Genomic DNA, 22,956 nt, shown 5'->3' on the forward strand with positions numbered 1-22,956 from the left:
TTCCACTGCAGCACGTAACACGGTTTAAGCGTGCCGTGCTAACCCGGCCCGTTTTTTGTTGCGTTTCCACTAGGGGTAGTTCCGGCTAGCGGGTACTGTTTCCAGAGTTCCTGCAGGTTTCACCAACTCAAATTTAAGACTTTTTGAGACCTTTTTAAGACAACTTTGAATAGAATTTAAGACCTATTTCATGGCAAGAAAGTATGAAGGAAAATTGCTATGAAAGAAGAAATACGTCCCATAATTACTTACAAAGTAAATGTATTCATGTTCAACATAAGAACGATGACTGAACATAACAGCATAACAGTATAGGCTACACAGAACTGTGTGTGCGTGCGTGTGTGTGTGTGTGTGTGTGTGTGTGTGTGTGTGTGTGTGAGATTGAGTGACAAGAGCTATATTCAGAGCTCTGCTGCCTTAGCTACAATCTTTCATCGTTGCTGTGATTGGTGTTTAGCTACGGTATTTAACGTCCACAGCACCTACCGGTCTCCCGATGTTGTTGCGGGAGTTAACGCTACATTAGCAAAACAAACGCAATTGTTTTGTTGCAAAAGGTGCAGCGGGCTTCAGACACGTTCTCCTCAACTGGTTTCAACCAAGCACTAAATTAGATGTTTTCCAACCAAATATGGTTGAACTTACACTTCACCATATTTATTTGTAAGTAGATTCGAAGATACCAAGGTTACTGACTGCCGCTAGCTGAAGCTTGGTTGCTAGGTTACTAGCTGGGTGTTCTTCGATAAGGGGCCGGGGGAAACAAAGTTAGTGATTACTGGTTCCATGTTGATTTATTTCAATACAAATTGTTGGGGGGAACTGAAAGGCTATTACCGTACTGATTACTTTGCAGCCCGGACATTTCCCCCAAAACACATTTAGACACGATCGCTACACAGAAGTACCTTTCAAATCCGATCATTTTTAAGACCTTCTAAATCATATTTAATTATTCTTATTTTTTTGATCATATTTAAGACTTTTTAAGGCCTTAAATTCTGATTATCAAATGTAAGACTTTTTAAGACCCTCCAAAATACAGGTTCTTTCTGGTCCAACCACCGGGCTGAGTATGCTAAACTAGTGAGAGAATCGCTGACAAGGGGGCTACAACTACAACAAAATGAACATAATTTTACCGTGATTTAATTGTAATACACGTTTCAAAATGATGCCGAAGTAACAACATACTGATACCGTATAGTAAAAACCATGAATTAATGCTTTGACAAGTCTGCAGACAGACGGCAGGCGAAAAACCTTTTAAAATGCGTGTTTTCTGAATGGATATCGGCTAAGCTAACGCAGTATATGCTCCGACCGTCCACACTCACAACAACGGCCAATACAGACATAAATAAAGCAGCGACTGTATTCGCCATGACACAGACAGTCTATGGTTTGTACTTGTTTAACTTTTGTCTAGTTTCTGAACAGATATGAGGAGCTGTGAGCTCTGAGGGCTAACAGCTGATGTTGGTTCGCATTGAAGATGACGTCACGGCACCGCCTACACTGCGTTACTATAGTTTCTGCCCCAGCTACTAAACTGTAATGAAAACGCAGCATAAAGTGAGCCTGGCCTACCAAGGCCTAACTATACCGTACTAAGCCGTGCGAGGCCCTGCAGTGGAAATGCACCATTAGTAGTCATTTTGTCACTTTGTGTCTCTTTGCAGCTATTTGGTATCTTTTTGTGATACTTGTCTTTGAAGTCGTTTCAAGGTTTCTTTCAGGTAAATTTAAAGGGGCCTTAATATGCTTTTGGGGGTTTTCCTGAAAGAGTGTCGTATAGGTTGTCGGAGCCATAATGCATGTGTCTTTGTTTGCATTTTATCTGCACGTTTAATGCAGTTCCAATGCTGTGTGTGTTAAACCTGTTTGTATTCAGCGTGACTGGCGTGCATATATTGGTATCTGAATGGTAACAGAAAGGCTATATGGACAACAAAATAAAAGGATCGATAGATTGAAAGATATACACTCGTATGGACATTGTTTTATCATCTGGAACACGCGTCCGAACTTAGTTCTCCCGTTCCCATCCCTCAGTGGCTTAAGTATGGATAAAGTTAAAAGCCACTATAGGTTTTTGTGCATGTAAATGGTATGCAAGGGATACAATTCCAAAGTTCCAAAGGCCTGAACGCTTCCATTGGAATCCTTGGTTAACTTCTGTGACATAATGACATCAGTACGTAACACTTGAGCTTCTATTGGCTAGCCCTCCAACACATTGTACGTGATAGGCTAAGGGACCAACACAGTCTCACTGCATTTCGTGTTATAGTCAAATGAATCTATTGATTCGTGTTCACCAACACAATTTCGCCATTTTTTTCGTGTCACACAGAACGATTTTTAAAAGCAATGTAAATAATAACAAATTAGAAGGAAAAACAGATAAAAAAAAATACAGATTTCAGTATTCTGACACAGAACGATTTTAGAAGCAATGTATTTCTATTGGTAGTATGTTTCGTGCCTGCACCAAATAATAACAAATTAGAAGGAAAAAAAGATGACAAAAAATACAGATTTCAGTATGCTCTTTGCCCCATTTATTTCCCTCAAAGACGGCAAAAAAACTCTGACATTATACAATTTAAAATAAAAGGGATAGGGTTAGGCTTAGGGTAAGATATTGAGTAAGAAAATGTTTTTATGAACCACACAGCTTCTGGTATTCCAAGACCCGACCGGACAAAAAGACGTGGTGCAGGCACGAAACATACTACCAATAGAAATACATTGCTTTTAAAATCGTTCTGTGTGACATGAAAAAAATCATGTTGGTGAACACGAATCAATGGATTAAATTAATTTTTTGACTATAACACGAAATGCCGTGAGACTGGGTTGAAGGGACGGGACATCTCTGATAGGTTGGCCAATCACAACAGAGCCGGTCAGCTAACCAATCAGAGCAGACTGTGCTCTGGTTACAGACAGAGGGTAAAAAGAGGAACTGCAACACAGGCCGTATTAGAAAAATAAAGAGCTTTTTGAACATTAAAACATGTAAACATGTCACAGTAGAGGCACATAATCCAATTAGCAACGTGAAAATGATTATAATAGGGCCCCTTTAAATATCTTCCTAGTTGGTACAGTTATTATATCAAGTCCAGGGGGGGCCCATGACCTTTGAGCCCCTGTTCCTGTTCCCTATAGGCCTGTTCAGTAATCCATCCATTAGTAAAGTAAAAGTACTTTATGTACAGAAAAGTATCTTAGTAAACATACTTAATTACATTCAACTGTAAAAGTATTCTTTATCTTTTTATTTATCTGATTCTCTTTATTAAATGCATCAACAGTCTCTCACCCCCCACCCTTTTCCACTGTGAATATCTTCTTGTGAAACCCCCCTTTCTCTGTACAATCACACAAAGAGAAAGACAGTTACATTTATTTCACATGTTTACTTGAACTTCAATAGCAATACAAGACAGTCAGAACACTTGAGGTCGATATGTACAGGGGTCTCAGGGGCGCAGAAAAGTTCTGAGGTTTCATATGATCTCTGGCTCTGGATTCAAGAGTCCTGTTGCTATGACAAACTCCATGGCAACGAGTCCCATCACTGACAGTTTGTAGCAGGTTGGGGGAGGGGTGGCGGAGGTTTTGGTCTTGATGTGAAATGGGATTGGTCAAGAGTTCAAAATCAGTGGGAGGGGATTTGTGTAAGAGTCCCCCCAGTTGATATTGATAAAATGCTTCACTGTGATACATTAATTATACAAGAATGATGTATATACACACACTCACACACACTCTTCCTTACACACATGCATGCTCTTCAAGCTACGCACACACTCTTTTGCGCACACACGCTCACACACACACTTCAGCGCTTTCCTCCTACTGTATGCAGCCTTGTAAAGCCACTATAAAGTCATGCACATGTTCTTTGAAAGTATTTTTTGGCAACACTCGAGTGCTTCTTTGACACACTGTTTGCTTGCTACAGGAAAGGGCGACACGCAGCCGACGAACCAATAGAAACTTAGACGATGGGCCGATAAAGATAAGCACCGATGAGACGGGAAAACACAGCAGGGCTTCGGGGTAGAGACGATGAGGAGAGGAAGTCGAGGAGGTTTAAATGGATCACAGTCATAGAAAAGTAACAAAACATGAAAAGGGGGCAGTCTCGTGGTGATCGGGAGATAGAAGCAGGGAGGAGCCATCACTGTCGTCATCGTTACCTTCAGCATTTATCCTTGTTGTCCTCTTCATCATCACAATCATCGTCATTTCCATCAGTTTGATCATCATTATTTGGTATTATCCCTGTCTTCCGCGTCATCCCTGGTTTCTATGCCCCGATCACCACCGCCCTAGTCACAGACTCGTCACCCGCTGCATCTGTCCGTCTTCTCCCTCCGATGCGGGCTCTCCTGTGTACGCTGCTTCTCCATTGGATGCCATTGGCGGCGGCTGGTAGAAGGTCTGCAGGTGATTGGGTCGCGGGCCCAGCGGGGGCCGCCCCAGGCTGTAGGGCAGCTCCAGGGCGGGCCGCTGGGTCTGGCCAGTGGGACTGACGTCTTCAGGACCTTCAGGGCTGCTGTCAGGGTACGAGAGCGTGGGAGGGGAGGTGCGGGTGTAGAAGCGAGGAGGGGAGCTGCTCCGGCTGTACACCTGCGGGGAGTGGCGAGAGTAGATATTGTTTGGAGGCGAGTTATTGTCTCGAGGAACGAAGATATTTGTCGGGGGAGAGCTTCGGGGGAAGATGCTGATTGGAGGCGAGCAGCGGTCTCCGGGGTAGAGCGAGGGATTTGAATCGTGGGCGTAGATGGGTGAGGAGTCAGGGTCAAGGTCAAGGTCAAGGTCAGGAGTCAAGGGCAGAGAGAAGCTGTCGGAATCCTCTCGTTCGCCATGGTACCGGAGAGACCCTCTGTCTTTCCCTCTCTTCATGCCGTCGAGGCCGCCATCTTTGTTATCGAACAGGAAAGACTCCTCCCTGTCTACGTCAATCCCTCCTCTCCACACGTCCAGCACTCGCTCCTTCTGCTTGTCATTCTCTCGCTCCATCCCCGCTCTCCAACCGTCTCTGTCCTTCAAAAACAAGGATTCATCTTTGTCTCTGTCCATCCCAGCCCTCCATCCTTCCAGCGTAAAATCTTTCTTCTGAGTTATAAAAGTCTCTTCCTGGTCCGTCTCTGCTCCTCCCCGCCACACCTCCATCCTCCCCCCTCTCTTCTCCAGCATATCCTCCCTCGCCTTCTCCATCCCAGCACGCCATTCGTCCATCTCTCCATCCCGCGTTTGAGAGGTGAAAGACTCGTCCCTCCCTCTTTCGGTTGCTCCCCTCCAGTCGTCCATCATCTCGTCTCTTTTTAAGAGAAATGTCTCATCCTTCTCCCTCTCCTGGCAGTTTCTCCAGGTCTCCACGTTGGCCTCCCTCTGCTTCATCAGCAGTGGTTCCTCCAGAGCCTTGTACAGGGGCTCAGACTCCTGCGGGGGAGGGGGAGGAGGAGGCGGGAGGGGCCTGTCCCGGTAACGCTCCCTGTCTCTCTCCCTGTCTCTGTCTGTCCCTCCGTTCGGCTCTGTTGTGCCGCGGTGGCGGGACAGAGTACCAGGGGTGCGGCTGAGGGTGGAGTACGGCCGTGCCTGGACATCGGGGGGGCGTGCCTGCTGCCTGTCCTGGAGCCCGCGGCGACTCAGAGTTCCCTGCAGCGACCGCTCTCCATCTTTAAGCAGCTCGCGGGACTCATGGTCTCCAGGAACTTGTGAGTGTGACCAGCCATCTTGTAGGCGCGGCGCTGTGGCGTGATCTTGTCCACGGTTTGAGGAATGTGTCTCAGCGTCCTGCGTGTGGTGCCGTGTGTGCGCCCAGCCCTCTGGTCCGTTGTGCCGTGTGTTTGGATGCACGGTGGAAGCCCACCCGTCCTGGGGGGGCTGTGGGTGTCGAGTCAAAGTAGCGGTGTGCGTGAGAGCCGGCCTGTCGTGGAGGTGAGGCCTCGCCAGGCTGCCGTAGCGCTCAGGAGGGACGGGCATGGCGGTGGAGGGCCTCAGGTTGCTCTGCACCAGCTCTGAGATGATCATCTTTTCCAGCGCCGCCGCATCAGACAGGTTATGACGCATCCCTGCACCACTGCCCAGATCTGCAGCCCCGTGGGGGGTGAGGAGGGCGGGGGAGATGTCGTCACCTCCCATCCCAACTCCTCCCTCGCGCAGTAGGTCGGTGCTACCCACCACTCCGGCTCGGGACCCGGGCGTGGTTCCCAGCCCGTGCAGGGTGAAGCTGTTGGGGGTGTAGCCTCCATTCAGACACACACTGTCCAACCCACAGGACTCCTGGCTCTGGGACCCACCACCCTCTGTTGGAGGAAACAGGGAGAGAACATTTGAAAAAGGGATACCAACAAAGATTAACATTTGTTGAATGAACATATGACTGAATGAGCAGAGTTTAGGGTTCCTACTGAGGGTGTGGATTCACCAGAAATATTTGGATATCAACAATATTGTGATGAAATGTTTGGTTATGAGGCCAAATGGGATAGATTTATGTCATGTCTTCATGGTGTATGAATAGTTATTGTGGGCAAAAGTGGCAGAGCTCTATGAAGTGAACAAGGAAGTGGCGCTTAATGATTTGAGTGAGCACAACAAAGAAGAGCTCGTACTCAGTTTGTTTCTGAAGGTTCCTACTGCTCCACGTAAAGACAGAGAGACAAAAGGGAAAGTGTCAAAAAAACATTTAAAAGACAAACATTTAAAAGTCAAAAAAACAGAACAGACGGGTAAAACAAAGAGAATTCAGCTTTCATTTCCAACCATACAGATTGTACAGAAACAGCACAAAAGAAAAACAAACTGTGCTGGGCAAAACACGCCACTCAGGGAAATTCTGGCAGGAGAGCCCAAGTGACGGGCCAAAATGGACTCATTACAGATAAATGGGTATTGGCACGTAATGTATTCTGTCAGTGACAAGTAACAAGAAATGTATGAGCTAATTTGGAAAACTGTCACCATCGGATTTGCTTATTAGATAGCACACTTACATTTAAGTGCACTGTCCATACACAAATCATGAATAAATAATTTACGTTTATGTCAAATCTTAAATTTGGTGATGTTTTGTCGTGGGATTTTTGGATCAATGGAAAATGTATGTAAGATTTGAATGGAGAGTTGAAACTTCCCTTAAAGGTGATGTTGTACACCTTTTTAAATGAGAAACTGTAACTCTTTTTCACTGTGGCTTAAGAGATTTGCAAAGCACTGTTACTGCGCTAAGGTGACGGACAGTAAAAGATACCAACATAAAGAGAGACAGTGAGTAAACTGTTCGGAAGTGAATAGACTCTAAATCAGGAGAATCGCAGAGCGTTGTGATGAAGCGTACCTGTGGAGGTGAACGGTAGGTTGTAACCCTGGGCGAGCATCGTGTCGTAAGGAGAGGCTCCAGCGTGAGTCTGCAACACTGGATTTGTGAGGAAGTGGTTCCCCAGAGCAGCTGAGGAGAGGGAGAAAATAAATATAATATTCTTAAGCAACAAAGGAGTATGTAAGCTCGAGAGCCAAGTGAGAGAAACAAATGGTCCAAGTGTCTAAATCTAAAAGTTTTCTCTCCTATATTTAAGATTTAAAGAGGTCCTATTATGCTGCTTTGGGTTTTCCCTTTCCCGTAGAGTGTTATATAGATATGAATTTAAATGGTCTGCAAAGGCTAAAATCCCAACCAATCAGAGCAGACCTTGCTCTGGTTTCAGACAGAGGGTGAAAAGAGGTGCTGCATAACAGGCAGTACGAGAAAAATAAGAGAAAGAGCTTTTTGAACATTAAAGCAGTTAAAAATATCACAGTAGAGGCTCATGACACAAATATGAAACCTCAACATTAGCATAATAGGGCTGCTTTAAAACAATTTTGAGTTTTTCGAGAAATGTTCACACTTGCTTCTCAGGGCTTTTGTATAAAAGGCAATGCTGTTATCTAAAATCTTTACCTCGGTTTAGAGTCGGTGTGTTGTTAATGTCTGCAGCGATGAAAGAAGATTCAGTCTGTCTGCGAACAGTGTCGTTCCACATCCTCCTGATGCGACTCTGGAACAGAAATAATCCAGACAAGGTCAAACTCAGAAGCTGCCAGAAAGAGAGACAAAGATGTAGAGACTCAGAGATCCAGGGTGTTGTAATGTACCTGTCTGTTAGCGGTAGCTCTCCGGCTCTGGCTGCTGGTGTAGCGGCTGTTGGAGCGCAGGGCGGCTCCTTTAACTGAGTCTGGAGAGCTGGAGGTGGACGTGGCGCAGCACTGTGAGAGGCGCAGGCACCGGCCGTAGTCCTTCTGACCCTACACGCAATATTCAAACATGTTAACAGCTGTTTAGTCACAAATGATGATGCTACATGAAACATAATGTTACATAATGACAGATACCGACCTTCCTGGCAAGGGTGCAGTGCAGTATGGAGATGAGGAGGCCCTGGGCCGTGTTGAGGGAGGAGAAGAGGTAAGCCAGCAGCAGAGACGGAGCACACAGGAACATTAGGCCTGAGGACCAGGTGACGCTCTGCAGGAAGAGCAGCGTCAGGGAGCCCACCGCCCACGCCCTGGAAATCACATTTTATTTTCATTCCAACAAGTGATTTCAACAAGGGTTCACTCACCCAAATCTGCTAGAATGCCTTTCTAATTGGATTTCGCAGGTCTTGAGCTTTAAATGGCACGAAAAAGGTTTGAGTGCGCTCCGACTTGACAGGGCAGGTAAAACAAGGACAAATGGAGAGCTGGTGCGCGTGTTGCTAATGTCAATGTCGACCCAAGGTCAAGAAGAGCCTGCACACATCTATCAGAATGCCACCATCTTCAAGCACCCCTGAGTGTACATTTTAAAAATTACTAACTAAAAGCACTTTTGTTTGCTTTTTACTAACACTTTATTGAATGCTGCTATTCCCCCTTTATGTTTCATTTATACAATGGAGGTAAGATTTGACCTTCACTTTCTAAAAATGCAAACAATTCATGCTGCTGTCATGACTGCTATATACTGTATATGTTCTTGTCCTGTGAATACTTGACTTTTTCACTATTTAACATGTTGCAACTTGCTTTTTTTGTTGTTGCCATGGATCATTCCTTCATACATAACAGACTGCTTCTAGCTCAAAAAATATAGATTTTTATATTCATTTCAAAACTCATGAACTCAAAAGAATATATAATAAGACAAAATAATATGCCACTGGAAGGTAAGGTAACATAAGTCAAACATTGTTCATAATAAACCTGTTTCAGTTTATACATTTACCTCAAGACTGTGATTATAGCCAAAGCTGCTGAAACACAATCAGCCCTGAACATCACCAGCGCAACACATTAGTATGACACACTGTACTTACCTAAGGTTGTCATGGCGACTGGAGTCTGGCTTCAGAGCAGCAGTGCTGTGCATCTTAAGTAAAGTCATCACCAGGACAACCAGGTTCAACTGAGGCCGAAAAAGACAAAAACAGCAAACACGGTTTGACATTATGTCAATTAAAAATGAATGAACATGATGTCATAACACAGAGATGATTAAAAATGTAGCAAAAGGCTGGTTTCTGTACGAGAGCATGAACTCTCACCGTGATGATGACACCCACAGGGCCCAGGAAACTCCAGATGAAGTAATTGTCTGTTCGCAGCCAGCATCTACACACAAACACACATCGGGTTAAATAAGAACCTCCAAGGGAACAACTCCAATATAGGAGCTGAAACAATACTATACACATGTAGAAAAGTAATTATTTCCATCCAAAATATGCACGTGTGTGCACACACACACACACACACACACACACACACACACACACACACACACACACACACACACACACACACACACACACACACACACACTAGTGAACGTACGCAGTGTTTGAGCCGTAGCCTCTGAAGTCTATCGCTGCAGACACAGCCACCACCAGCCCAGGAATCGAGTATCCACAGAGGTAGAAATACTTCCTCCGTGAGTTTCGTCCTTCGAAGACCTCGCGCTGCAGCAGGTACAGCTCCAGCCCCTCCAGACACAACCAGCAGAACACTGAGAGCAGCGAGAAGTGCAGCAGGCCAGCTATGATGGAGCACACAACCTGCAAAATGACACAGAGGAGAGGGAATATTTAACAAAATGAAGTGAAAAGGGTAAACTTTTTAAATATTGATATCACAATGAAAACGTTCAGGTTAAGTCAGGTTAAACATTATTTTTGTACTATTATTTTGTATTTTGTTGACGAACAGCACTGCTATATATAGAGGGAATGTTTTATATCTGAATGTGTACTGTGGATGTTTCCTCTCCACTTGTCTAAAATAAGACCAGTTCAATACATTCCTAAAATACATGGGTGACCTCCAAGCACTCACCGTGTATTGCGTCTTGTTGGCACCAACGAGGAAGAGCAGCTCAGTGAAGAGCAGGTTGGCCCACAGGTTGCAGTGGATGGTGCTGTGGTCCGTGTGCCAGGGCGCCCCCTGGCAGCACAGGGTGGTGAGACAGGTGGCCAAACACACCAGCGCCACAGAGATGCCGACCCAGGAGACCACGTAGACGAGAAGCTCCTCCACACCCACCCCGAACTGAGAGACAAAAGCAGAGACATTATTCATCTGATCATAAACAGCATGTAGGAAGATGTGCAGATGCATTTTAGATGAATTACCCCACTGCTTGCATGTCGCTGAATGTTACATAACATCTATTCAAATGAATAAATTCACACCCAACCAAGAGAACATCTTGCAGAGGAACACTAAATTCAATTTCATGGCAGGACAAAACAGCCCGCAGCATGTATCACTGTCTCGCTATTGTGCTTTTACAGCTACCACCCACAATTATAACCCCTTCTCTGTTTAATTTTTAAACAAGAATTTGGGAAGAACGGTGGAGGGGAGTCCAAATGTGCAACAGCAAATGGGTGCATGAAGGTGGAGTCAGGAAGCCTTTGTTGTCGAGGATGGAGCGGATTTATGAAGTTACAAAATAAGCGTGGTGGCATGAATAATGTGTAACATAGGACAATCATACATGTGCACTAATGCTAAATGTACAGGGGGAATATCTCGTGCATGGCTGTGTTCAGTGCTAAATGTATCCGTCGAATCAAACATACGGAAGTCTCAACGGAGCATCAGGTGAGTAAAATAGCTACTTTTCGCAACACAGTAATTATACCGTTTAAGTTAATGCAATTAAAAAATAAACACACTGTAACCCTAAATATGCTTTCACTCTGCCGTAAGGTGAACTAAACGCTGGTATTTAGCATTCCTACTGTAAATGCTTTTAAAGGTATGCTACGATTAGCCCTTCATGAAACATGAAACTGTTTTACCTGATGCTATTGCTGATGTGATTATGCTTCTTGCCACTGCACAAATGGCCTTCTGTATTTATATTTGAATTGTATGTTTTATTTGTTTAATGCCCTTGTTTTATGTTGAAACTTGTTGTGTGCCGTGTTGGTCAGGACTCCCTGGAAGAAGAGATCTTGTATCTCAATGGGACATTCCTGGATAAATAAAGGATAAATAAAAAAATAAAATGTGTTGTTTTTGTGTTACTTACAGCCGGTTGCTGATATGTCATGAGGACGGCGTAGCTGGACAGGTGGTTGCAGGCGCAGGTAGTGTGTGTGTTGTTGGTGTGTAAGAGTCGGCAGCCCTGTGTAGACCACCTGCCACTCCCAGAGACCCCTGTCCCGTTCCAGAAAGAGCAGTTAGGGCCAAAGTGGTTCTCCATCTGTGGAAACAAACACCAAACACAATGGACACTAAGCGACCAGATTCTTCAGAAAAGCTCAAGCTCCTTCCTTAAACTGGTTTCCAGGCAGACCTGCAGGTGCCTGAGAGTGAAGATCACGGGCTCAGAGAGGTACACTCTGTTGGACCCTCGGTGCACTGAGGCAGAGATCACATGGGAGTTGACCACCAGGCTCCTGCGCATGGCGTCCGACCCCTGACCCAACCCCAGCCCCAGCCGCAGAGTGGAATTCTGGGTGGTGAGGAAGGAGCCCAGGTTCTTATAGAGAGAGAGGACCAGCTTCACCTGGCCTGCAGAGGAGAAGGGGACAACGTGAAGAGCACAGAGACACTTAGACATTATTTTCATTTATTATATAGTGTTTCGATTTGTTAAAGGTGGAGCTGACCGAGTATTGCTTCTACTGCCTGTTCCTGGTCCCACTAATATCACACACTGTACCCTGTATTCTGGTGATTTCTTAAAAATAACACTGCAATAGTATTTTTAATAATTCATAGTTTTAGCTTTAACGTGCATAAATCTTTGGCATAAACTAATGTTTATAGATTTACATGTAATCAGTCATGCAGTTCATTCAATGTGTACTACTGCCCGTGTCTGTGCACGCCACATGATGGAGATTCACTTCACTGCAACCCACAAGCTAGAAGGAAAAACTGACAAAGCATATTTTTACAAAACGTAAGCCACATCCCTTCAAATGTTTCAGAACAAAACTGAAACTCTAGTTCCCAGGATGTCTGAATGTTGCTGAAGTATTTTCTGGTTTTAGTTGCATACTCTCCATTTCTCTCTAAATCTGTGATCACTGAGGATGCTTAGGGTTAAGGGCGTGAATCCAGGTGGAGACACTTACTGTAATATAGTTGTGAAAATGTGTGATAAATATGGAGGAATGTGGGAGAATTCTAATCCAGAGAGGACACTGGGAAAGGGAAATTAAAAAACGAGAGTCTCCCAAGAAAATAATGAGGAACAGATTAAATCAAAAAAGAAACAGAAGTGTTTAATATGGTTTACAAACCCAAAAGTTGATTCATTTCGGTGGGTGTCACATACCATTGTTGCTGTACTGCTGCAGAGCCTGAGCCGATATCTGCAAGATGCTGTCGCTGTCGTAGGAGTGAGGGAACGTCAGGTCCTGTATGTCTGCCTCTGTGTTTAGCACATACACCTCCAAATCTGTGAACACACCGGAAGAGACACACGCAAAAGCTCAGTCAAAGTGGTAACACCAGAACGATGTGTAGAGCACAAGGAAGAAGGACACGTACCAACATTCGGTGCCCTGTCACTGAAGCGGCCTTCGTAGAGGTTGTTAGCCAATAGAAACGCTCCTTTTTCTACTGCGTCTAACAACAGGGATGCTGAGCGCGACTGGTCAACGCCGCTCATGTCCGCCCAGGACACGAGAGCCTCGGGACCCAAAAGGTTATTGACTGTCTGAACCACCGCCTGACAGAGAGAAAAACCGAGTGTTTTATTCTTTCTACTTATTCCATCTATCTATCCATCAGTCTGTCCATCTGTCTGTCTCTCACCTGAACATAGGCTCTGCATGTGCGCTCCCTTTTCTGCAGCTAAAGAGAAGAAAAACATCTATTGTTAGAATCATAATCACGGACATCTCCGCTCTGATTTCCAGGAAAGGTCAAGTCCACTTAAGCACCAACAGCAGCTCCAATCACCTTGTTGTAATTGCGTGCCGCTGACTCTTTATTGGCCGGTCTCAGGGCCTGCAGCTGGGAGTCCAGGATGTCCAATAGCTGCTCAGTAAGCTTGACGGACATGCTGACGTCACCGGCGTAGATCCGCCCCCGGGTCAGGTTGACCAACTCTCCGGCGATGTTGGCAGCGTTCTCTCCGCTCTTTATCTGCAGAGAGGCCAGGGGGGGGGGGGGGGGTTGTAATGTCAAATATTTTGACATTTGAGATAGAACTGCTTGCTGACTAGCCTTAGGGCATTTACTCAGCGTGTGTGTGTGTGTGTGTGTGTGTGTGTGTGTGTGTGTGTGTGTGTGTGTGTGTGTGTGTGTGTGTGTGTGTGTGAGTTTGTTTGTGTATGACTAACCTTCTGTGCGATTTGGCTGACCCAGGGAGAGGTGCAGTTGGAAAGGTCAGGCCCTCTGGAGTTCCATCCCACTGGAGACTGAACGCACTGATAGGAAGCAATACCTGCGGAGACAGACAGGGCGAGGCAGAGTTTCAGAGAGAGAGAGGACAGATCATGTGGTACACCACCTGAGGTGTACCACATGTTTTTTTCGATTGTTGTTGTTAATATTTTAAAGAAGTTTGAAATGATATATGAACTGTGAACCTGGAAAAATAAACATGGACCCAGTATAATGCCCAGTACTGGAAAACGATGACATTATATACATCCAGCAAGAATGCGAGTCATGTTTGAGTCAACCTGATGTATCCTTTAGTCTCGGTTTTAGTATTTATCAACCATGCAAACACACAATTGCTGGCTAATAATAAGCCTTGACTTGTCTGTCTTCCCAAACCAAACACTAAATGTATTGTTAAAAAACGAACTCAAAGCTAAAAGAAGCTAAAAAGCTATGTTAAGCAGTAGATTCGAGTATTGCTCCTTTGCATATTTCATAGAAAACAGGTCTATAGGATCTGTAACACGCCAGTTCTTGAAATTATATCTATTTATAAGACAACGCACGTATTCAGTTAATAAACATGGTTCAATATAAGATTAGTCCCCAATGTATCCTCACCTCTGTGCTGAAATCATGTTCAAAGCATTTCACATGATGAGGGCTAGGTAAAATGCACAGGCTTATCTACATCATCTCCAAAACAGCTTTAGGTCAGAGGGAGCGCTTGGCTGAGGAAGACAGCTGCACAGCGAGAGGAAGAGTTGATGAACCCTGTTTCTCTTCACACTGTAACCTCTCTCTTCTCCTCCCCTCTCATCTGAGGGCAGGTTCAAAGAGGGGACATCCGACTACATTTCAGAGGGAAACCAGATACACACACTGAACGCAACACGCAGCCTGGCAGCACCTACCCAGTGAGCCTTTGGGGCAGGGTCTCTCCACCGTCTCTCCCTTCAGCGTCGGGGGCCACTGCACCCCTCGTGCCACGCGGCCCTCACATCCGCCCACCTGACCGGGGGCCATGGGGACACGCAGAGGGGGACGTGGAGTCAGAGGGACCATGGCTGTGATGGGCCGCTGGTCAAAGGGTCCTCTGTTGATGACGCCTATGGGGTGAGAGGCGGAGGGGCGCACCGGGGCCAGCGCCACAGTGGCGGTGTACGAGCGCACGGTCGTCATCAGAGAGGAGAGCGGACCTGGAGGGGCGGGAACACTGTTGGTTCTCTAGTTTCATCAGGTGTTATTGTCATATGCACATAAGCTACAAAGTAGAATGGCAATGACATTCTTCTGACCCAAGCTCCTCCAACAATGCAACATATATAATAAAATACAAAGAAATAGAGCAAGAAGAAGTATTTACAATACATGTAAATAGAATATGATATGTACAAGAACAGAATATGAAATTAAAACATATATTAAAGGGCACCTATTATGGCAAAATCCATCCTTTTATACATAAACATGTGTCCCCTCTGTGTAAAGAGATTCTGAAAGAAAAAAGATTCGCTCACTTTTTGTCCTGATCCATTTATATAAAAACATGTCTGTCATAACGATATTTTGGCTTGTGTGACCATTAGCCAATCAGCAACCAAGGTAACCCCCCCCCCCCCCTTATCACCTGAATCTCCTCCTAGAGCACCATTGTGTTCTTTTTAACCAAATCTCTCTCAGAGCGGCGTGGGGAGGGGCTCCTTATTTTCATCTAAAGTAACAGGCAGAGAATCAGCACTTTTGAAACAGGGCTGAAACAGAGGGGATTATGGGTAATGCTGCAATGACCTGTTTGGTGTTTTGAGCCAAACACTTCATAGACTTGTTTTGTATTTATCTGAGACCTATAATATATTGATGAAAAACAGTATAATAGGGGACCTTTAAGATGAAATGAAATACACAAGTGCACCAGGTCGACAAACCTTTAGTTGGCGGGGGCGGGGTGAACTGCAGCGGGTATCTCAGCACGTAGTAGTTATTCCACACGTACAGCTGGTTGTCTCTGGGGTTGTAGTCTATGGAGGAGATGTACTGGTACGGGTTGGGGAAGGGTATCTGAACGGGCAGCTCCTGTCCTCGGCTCGTGTCGTAGGCGTAGATCACCATGTCGCTGCCGACCCGGCCCTCCGCCTGCCCCTCGTCGTCCTGGAAGACGGAGCGCACAGCGTAGAGCACGCCACAGGCCATGAAGGCGTTGCTCGCCCCACGCTTATCGAATCCTGTAGCCCACGTACCCTCGAAGCGCAGGGTGTACGGGTTGACCTGAATAAGGAGAGAAGACATCACCATGAGTCAGTAATACAACTCCTTCTCTTTCCTGTCTCCACTCATCGATCTGTTTTCCTTCCTCCTGCCGTACCTGGCTGACCACGATGCGTCCGTTATTGGCTTCAGTGGAGTAGATCACCCAAAGGCCGTTCTCGTCCACCGCCAGATCGATGTCTGACTTCCCCCCCCAGCGGTAAGGCGAGGTGTCGTGGTAGTTGGCATTGACCACCACTGCCTCGCCGCTCTTGATGCGTGTCCTAAGGTCGTATTTGACAAGGTTGCGCGTTCGCTCCTTGTTGTAGAACACAGCACCGTCGTACACCACGAAGCCTGTACCGTCCACACGGCTCGGCAACCTAGAACAGAACATTTTGGAAAATGTGAATTGATGTTATTCATATTTTTTATTATGAGAGTTAAATGTCCTGAAACCCTTTTTTTCTCAATCAGATTCTTATCATGCCTACTGAACACACAGTAATAACAATGTTGGTCACATTAAAGATTTTTGCATTTATGTCCATTATGTGCTGCTGTCCCTGGTCTGATATGAACCTTTGTTAAAAGAGATAACACGTGTTCACCGCATCCATTGTGCAAGATTACATCAAAAAAGGGAGATATTCGTTTCATTTGAAGACAATTAACCATAAAGATACCAACTCAAAACAGCACGTTGTCCCGGACGATACAAACTACTTCATAGACAAGTAAATATATATTTGTGTTAACACATTAAATGTGTAACAGAATTGATAAATCGCACCAAGAATTGGGTTTGATCGAATAAAAAACGTAAAGATTTCAAACTTTAACTTTCGGTTAACGCTTGGTGCTTATTTAGTCATAGATATTGGTGCTTTTATTCTATCTGTTCATTTAGAAAGTAATTGTTGCTCTATACACATTTTTAATTGATTGGGCTGAGTGTGAAATAAGCCCTGAATTACTAATAATTTTTATTTTAAATTAAACCATGCAGTTTGTCTTGTACGAATAGATGAATGGTTAATTCGATTTCCCCAACGCCAGTCACAAGTGTACAAAGCCCAAGGTCCTTCCTCCAGCTTCACAAAGAGAACACTCAGACATGACTCACTTATAAGTGGTGGTGACTCTGTTTTGGCGGTAGTCGTCCCAGGAGGCGTACTCGTACAGCACCTCCGTCCTATAGGGCGTCCACGGCATGACATACAGCCTATCGCCTGCCTGCAGAGGGTCCTTACACCACGCCCCCGACTGATGCTCTGCCTCCAGGAGAGAGGAGGCCGGCTGGATGCTGAGCAGCGAGCCGGGACACACGAAAACTGGGAGACGGGAGTTAGGAAGGGGGAAGACAGCAGGATGTGAGAAAAGAAAGAGAAAGAGGGAGGGAGAAGAAGAAGAAGAGGAGGTGAGGGGGGGGGGGGGGGGGAAGAGTGGGAAGATAGCGGAGGCAGGTGCGGGGAGAAAATGGATCGATGCATGAAAAATGGATCGAATTAGATGCAGTTGATGCAGCAGGAAAAAGAAAACAGAATGAAGAGAAAGAGAGAGAGGGAATTAAAACACCTGTGCTGATCTCGAGAGGCGAGCAACAGAAGACACGTACAAGTGTTGCAAATCACACACTGTTAGCGTGTGTGCGCGTGTGTGTGTGTGTGTGTGTGTGTGTGTGTGTGTGTGTGTGTGTGTGTGTGTGTGTGTGTGTGTGTGTGTGTGGGGTGAGTAATACGACAGGGACACTGCAATGAAAGGTGTGTGAGTGTTTTATGTGCTTTGTTTTGATTGTGTATGCATGTGTGTGTGGGTTAGTGCAAAAAGAGTACAAAAGAGTGTGAGGTAGAATCAGGGACGCAGAAGGTGGGGCTACGTGTTGCCTTGAAGTGAATGAGAGGGCAGGTTAGTTTACGCCAAGCACAACGATTGATCCACCCACATGTCAATGAACACATATGTTTACTGTACAGTCTCACACCGGCATGCACATAGGCATGCACACACACACACACACACACACACACACACACACACACACGCACGCACGCACGCACGCACACACACACACACACACACACACACACACACACACACACACACACACACACACACACACACACACGCACGCACGCTCACACACACACACACACACACACACACACACACACACACACACACACACACACACACCACACACACACACACACACACACACACACACACACACACACACACACACACACACACACACACACACAGAAGCAGTGCTTGGTAAGCACACATCCAGAAGGATATACAGTCACACATGTGGTCTTATTTTTCCTATGAAGATAAATAAGGGGCTCTTCCTATAAGGGAAGAAAAGGGAAAATAAGCATGAAGAGGATGATCAGACAAGTAGGAAGGAATGATTGGAAGGAATGATTGGTAAGAAAGAAAAAGAGAAAGAAAGAAAGGAAGGAAGACAAATGTGCTTGTTTGTAAGAAAATAGAGTGAAAGAGAGAAGAGGTAAGAAGAAAATGTTGTTTGTTTGTGTTAGTAGGTGTGTTTTTGTTTGTGTGTGCACTGAGGAGCCGAGGGAGAGAAATAAGAGACAGAGAGATCGACCAGCAAGAGAGGAAGAAGCTGGAGAGAGAAGGAAAGAGAGCTAGGTGCAGAACCTGGATCAAATTGGATAAAAGGACGGGTTTCAACAACGAGAGATGGATAGAAATGGGGGGGGAAAAAATATATGAAAATGAAAAAAAAGGGGCAACATCCAGCATGACTACGAAACAACGTCCTAGGGTAGGAGGAAGAGAGAGATGGCAGGAGAGAGGAAGAGAAGGAGAGAAAAGAGGGGGGTCGGGGGTAAGGAGAGATCAAGATGCTACAATGTTTTGTCTTTACCTTTTTGGTCCACTTCTACTCAAGCATAGGAAAAAAAAGAGGGAGAGAAAGAAAGAGAAGTCAGAGGGTGAAAGAAGGGAAGTAAAGAAAAGCAAGCAGAGAGAGAAGAAGGAAGAAAAAAAAAAGAGAGGAAGAAAGAAAGAATTGCAACAGATAAAGACTTTGGAACTCACTCTCACCACACACTTTTTAAGTTCACATAAAAAGAAAGAAGAAGCAGAAAAAGAGATCCAGCATATCTCCCCCTCCTCTACCCTCCCCCCCAGCCTCCTCTCTTTACCCTCCCCTGATCTCTCCTCCCCTCAATCAGGCTCCTGTGGAGAAAAGAGAGCAACTCCCGTGGCGTGAATCTGAAAAAGAAAACACACGCCGCATGCACGCGCAAGTGCGTCCGTGCACTCTCGCACACACACACACACACACACACACACACACACACACACACAACACACATTATGCAAATGTACTACAGTTTTCCCTTTTTACTGTCTCCATCCAACTTGTGATTTATAATTCACAAACACGCACACCCTGAGAAAAAAACAAACAACTCCTCTATCACTCAACCTCTCAGTCCATAAGTCAGAACATCCCAATGCAGCGAGACAAAAGCACGTTACATCTCTCACGCATATCTCTGCGTGTTGTGTGTGGGTTTATTTGGGTTTGGATAATATATGCATACTCACTGTAAGGGACACATTCATACTGGATCTCCAGGTACTTGTATGTTCCAGGGCAGGGGTCTGGGAAGACGTCGACCCCGGCCACCACCACACACTGAGTCCTGTTGTTACACCTGGGGGGGGGGGGGGGGGGGTGTCAGAGGGGTCGATGGATGTATGAGTGAAAAGGGATGATCGAGAGAGAAAACAAAGGAGGGAGGGAGAGTGATTAACAGACAGGAAAGGGGAAGCAAAGGACACTCCATTTGTCTACTCTCCCTCTCCCCCTCGCTGACTATTGATCACTTCTTCTAGGAAAACACTCCTGAGTACACAGCTAATAGTGCAGCCAGGCACTCAGCCTCAGCTGGAGAGATTACTGCACACACACACAACACACACACACAACACCACACACACACACACACACACACACACACACACACACACACACACACACACAACACACACACACACACACACACACACACACCACACAACACACCACACACACACAAGTATTGGCTTTGTCTAACGTTTCTTCTGACATGAATCCGCACGTATGTTGCCGTTGCACACGTGCCGTATGTCGGACACGATAGATGCTTTCATTGATTGGCTTAACTGCTTCCCAAATGTTTGCAAATACGCAAATGGCCCCGCTTTGCGTCTGCTGGATGATTTAAGATCTCACTCAACACAGCATGTGTAAGTCCGGCACATACACACCTCTGTGCCATTATCTTGAGTGCGTCAGGGAGGTAGCACTGCGTGTTCTCCATCTGGAAGGGGTCTGCGTCACAGATCTTGTCATCGGTGCGTCCATAGTTGGCGGTCTCCACCATCACGACATCACTTCCTGGGCAGCGCAGCTCTATGGGGTAACCCTCGCACGCCAGCTCCCTGCGCAGCAGCCCGAACGGCATGGCGGCCCGGGACATAGCTGCTCATGAGGGGGGGAGGTGAGGGAGATGGGTTGGGGGGGGAGGATGAGGCAGAGTGCAAAAGGGTGGAGGAAGGAAGAAAAGAGGGGTTTTTATGGAAAGTACAATTAGCATTTACCTTGTTTGCTAATCAGTTAGGGGTGTCAAACTCAATTTCATCGTGGGCCACATTTGCATAAAGGTTGCACTCAAAGGGCCGGTTGTAACTATATAAATATATAATATACATATAAAATAATGTGTTCTATTACATTATTGCCTCTGAATTGGATTAGTATCGGATAGGATAGTAACTTAGTCATTAACTAAGTCTGAAAGCAGAAGTCTATTCAGTGTGCATGTCACAAAACAAGATGCATTGTGGGACATGTAGTTTATGGGCAACCTGCTTCTGTAAAGTGGCATGTAACCGTATAATAAACGTATTATATTTTTTGCAAGCTCTTGCGGGGCCACATCAAATGAAGTCGCGGGCCGGATTTGGCCCCCGGGCCTTGAGTTTGACACCCCTGAGTTAATGGATGAATATTCAGAGTGATGAAGGAATGAGTAGCAGCCTGTGTGACGATGACTTTCAGGACTAGGGCCGATCAGACCATCCAAGTCGATAGGGGCGGATTTTTTGTGTTATTTACCTGTTTTAATTACAATAGTGCTTAAAGTGACACACAGCCTTCTCAGGTTAGCAGCTGCTTGCTGTCTGCTCTGCAGCTCCACCAGGGACTACATCCAACCAATCATCCCCATTCTTTCCTTAGAGGGCGTGAGAGGGTGGCAACACTGCCTCGTTGGTGCTGAGAGCTTCTTATCTATGTGGATTCAAATAATACCTTTATGTTTGTTTGCTAAATTGTGAATTCCCTCTCAAAGCAGCTGTTTATAATTCAAGCATACATACCTCAAGATATTCAATAAGCTATGAGCAACACACTCCTATGATCTACCCATGTTGACATGTAAGTGTCATTTAGATACCTCACTCTGCTTGGCTCGATGCAAACATGGTGATACCCGCCTTGGTGCAAGCACACATATTGTCACATTTACTCTGGCAGTATCCCCAGGTGAAGCACGATTGTTGACATAAATCACACGACACCTCCACTGTGACACCTGCATGCGATGTGATGCGTGGGCACACGTGTTGTGAAGTCTTTGGGGACAATAGAGCTTCTACTGCTGCCTGTCAGAGGCTCGGTAAACTCAAGTCGAGGAAAACAAGATATAATTATGATTTATTTTATTTTCTTTGAAGGCTCTCTTTGTCGTGTGTGTGTGTGGTGTGTGTGTGTGTGTGTGTGTGTGTGTGTGTGTGTGTGTGTGTGTGTGTGTGTGGGTGTGTGTGTGTGTGTGTGTGTGTGTGTGTGAGTGTGTGTGTGTGTGTGTGTGTGTGTGTGTGTGTGTGTGTGTGTGTGTGTGTGTTACTCCCCTAACTGCCATATTAATCCGTGTAAACCATGTTCATTGAATAAAGGCACATTAGCATTATCTTAATCCGTGTGTTCACATGATGCTGAGTATCATGCGCACATGGAAAGGTGTTTTGCCGCTTCAGGATTAGAGCCTCTCTCTCACGAGCAGGTCCGTGTGATCAGTATGCTGCTGGGGTTCTGTGACTGTCCGTGGTGCTGAATGACTGATTGTTTATTAACTCGGCGCTCGGTGCGGCTTCTGAAGAAACTCCCTGTGGCAAGCTGCACACTTCAAATGTTTCTGGTGAGCTTTTTTTTGTTCTATGTAGGTCACCGGATGACTTGCCTTTCTCTACAGGAAGTGGGCTGAGTTACACTTTTCGACTTTTGCCAAACAATGACTTCAACTTGAGTCACGCAAGCACCATCATTCTGCTGTTTTGCTGTGTCAGGTTCAAAACCTTCACGTGATACATACTACCCTCAGTGCCGGGAAAGGCTTACCTTGGCTGGGAGGGGGCGACGTGAGCCAGAGTGAGCACACACACCCCCAGGAACCCACAGGGACGCAGCCATGCTGGGCGGGAAGAGTTAGGACGTCACACCACCAGCCGCGTTGGGAGAGCCTGGGGAGGGAGCAGAGTGAGACGAGAGGGAAAGAAGTGCACCTTGTGTGATCAGTGTGTTTCTGTGGTGTGTGTTGGATACTCCATGACACACACTGACAGTGAAAGAGTGCACGTGACAAACACGGCCGTGTGGGAGGGGGACAGGATAACTACAGAGAGGAGAAAGAGATCAGAGTTAAGCATTCGGTGCAGCGAAAAGTCCCGCCAATCTGCTGTTACCATGGTGATAGCACGGTGCAGTCTGAAGGAGTGAGAGATGGATGT

At 45.8% G+C, this 22,956-nt stretch overlaps 1 protein-coding gene across 4 annotated transcripts; it reads right to left on the minus strand.

Moving 5' to 3' along the window:
• Positions 1-2,571: 2,571 nt before the first annotated feature.
• On the minus strand, positions 2,572-20,648 carry LOC117465310 (adhesion G protein-coupled receptor L1-like). Of its 4 annotated transcripts, XM_071201682.1 has the most exons (24): positions 20,437-20,648; positions 19,732-19,841; positions 19,043-19,057; positions 17,273-17,480; positions 16,265-16,529; positions 15,828-16,167; positions 14,814-15,098; positions 13,854-13,957; positions 13,471-13,656; positions 13,324-13,362; positions 13,057-13,237; positions 12,842-12,964; positions 11,852-12,069; positions 11,585-11,758; positions 10,381-10,593; positions 9,883-10,103; positions 9,594-9,660; positions 9,366-9,454; positions 8,405-8,573; positions 8,164-8,313; positions 7,970-8,066; positions 7,367-7,477; positions 6,642-6,665; positions 2,572-6,332 (listed from the first exon to the last, which is right to left on the minus strand). In XM_071201682.1, exons 1-24 carry the CDS (start codon positions 20,646-20,648, stop codon positions 4,354-4,356), a joined length of 5,580 nt encoding a protein of 1,859 aa, XP_071057783.1. In that variant the 3' UTR covers positions 2,572-4,353. The 4 variants fall into 4 exon arrangements, with proteins under 4 accessions (XP_071057783.1, XP_033964106.1, XP_033964134.1 ...); XM_034108215.2 differs by lacking the exon at positions 19,043-19,057; XM_034108243.2 differs by lacking the exon at positions 6,642-6,665.
• Positions 20,649-22,956: the final 2,308 nt, after the last annotated feature.

This window comes from Pseudochaenichthys georgianus, chromosome 1 (genome assembly GCF_902827115.2).
Source record: "Pseudochaenichthys georgianus chromosome 1, fPseGeo1.2, whole genome shotgun sequence".
Taxonomy (NCBI): Eukaryota; Metazoa; Chordata; class Actinopteri; order Perciformes; family Channichthyidae; genus Pseudochaenichthys; species Pseudochaenichthys georgianus.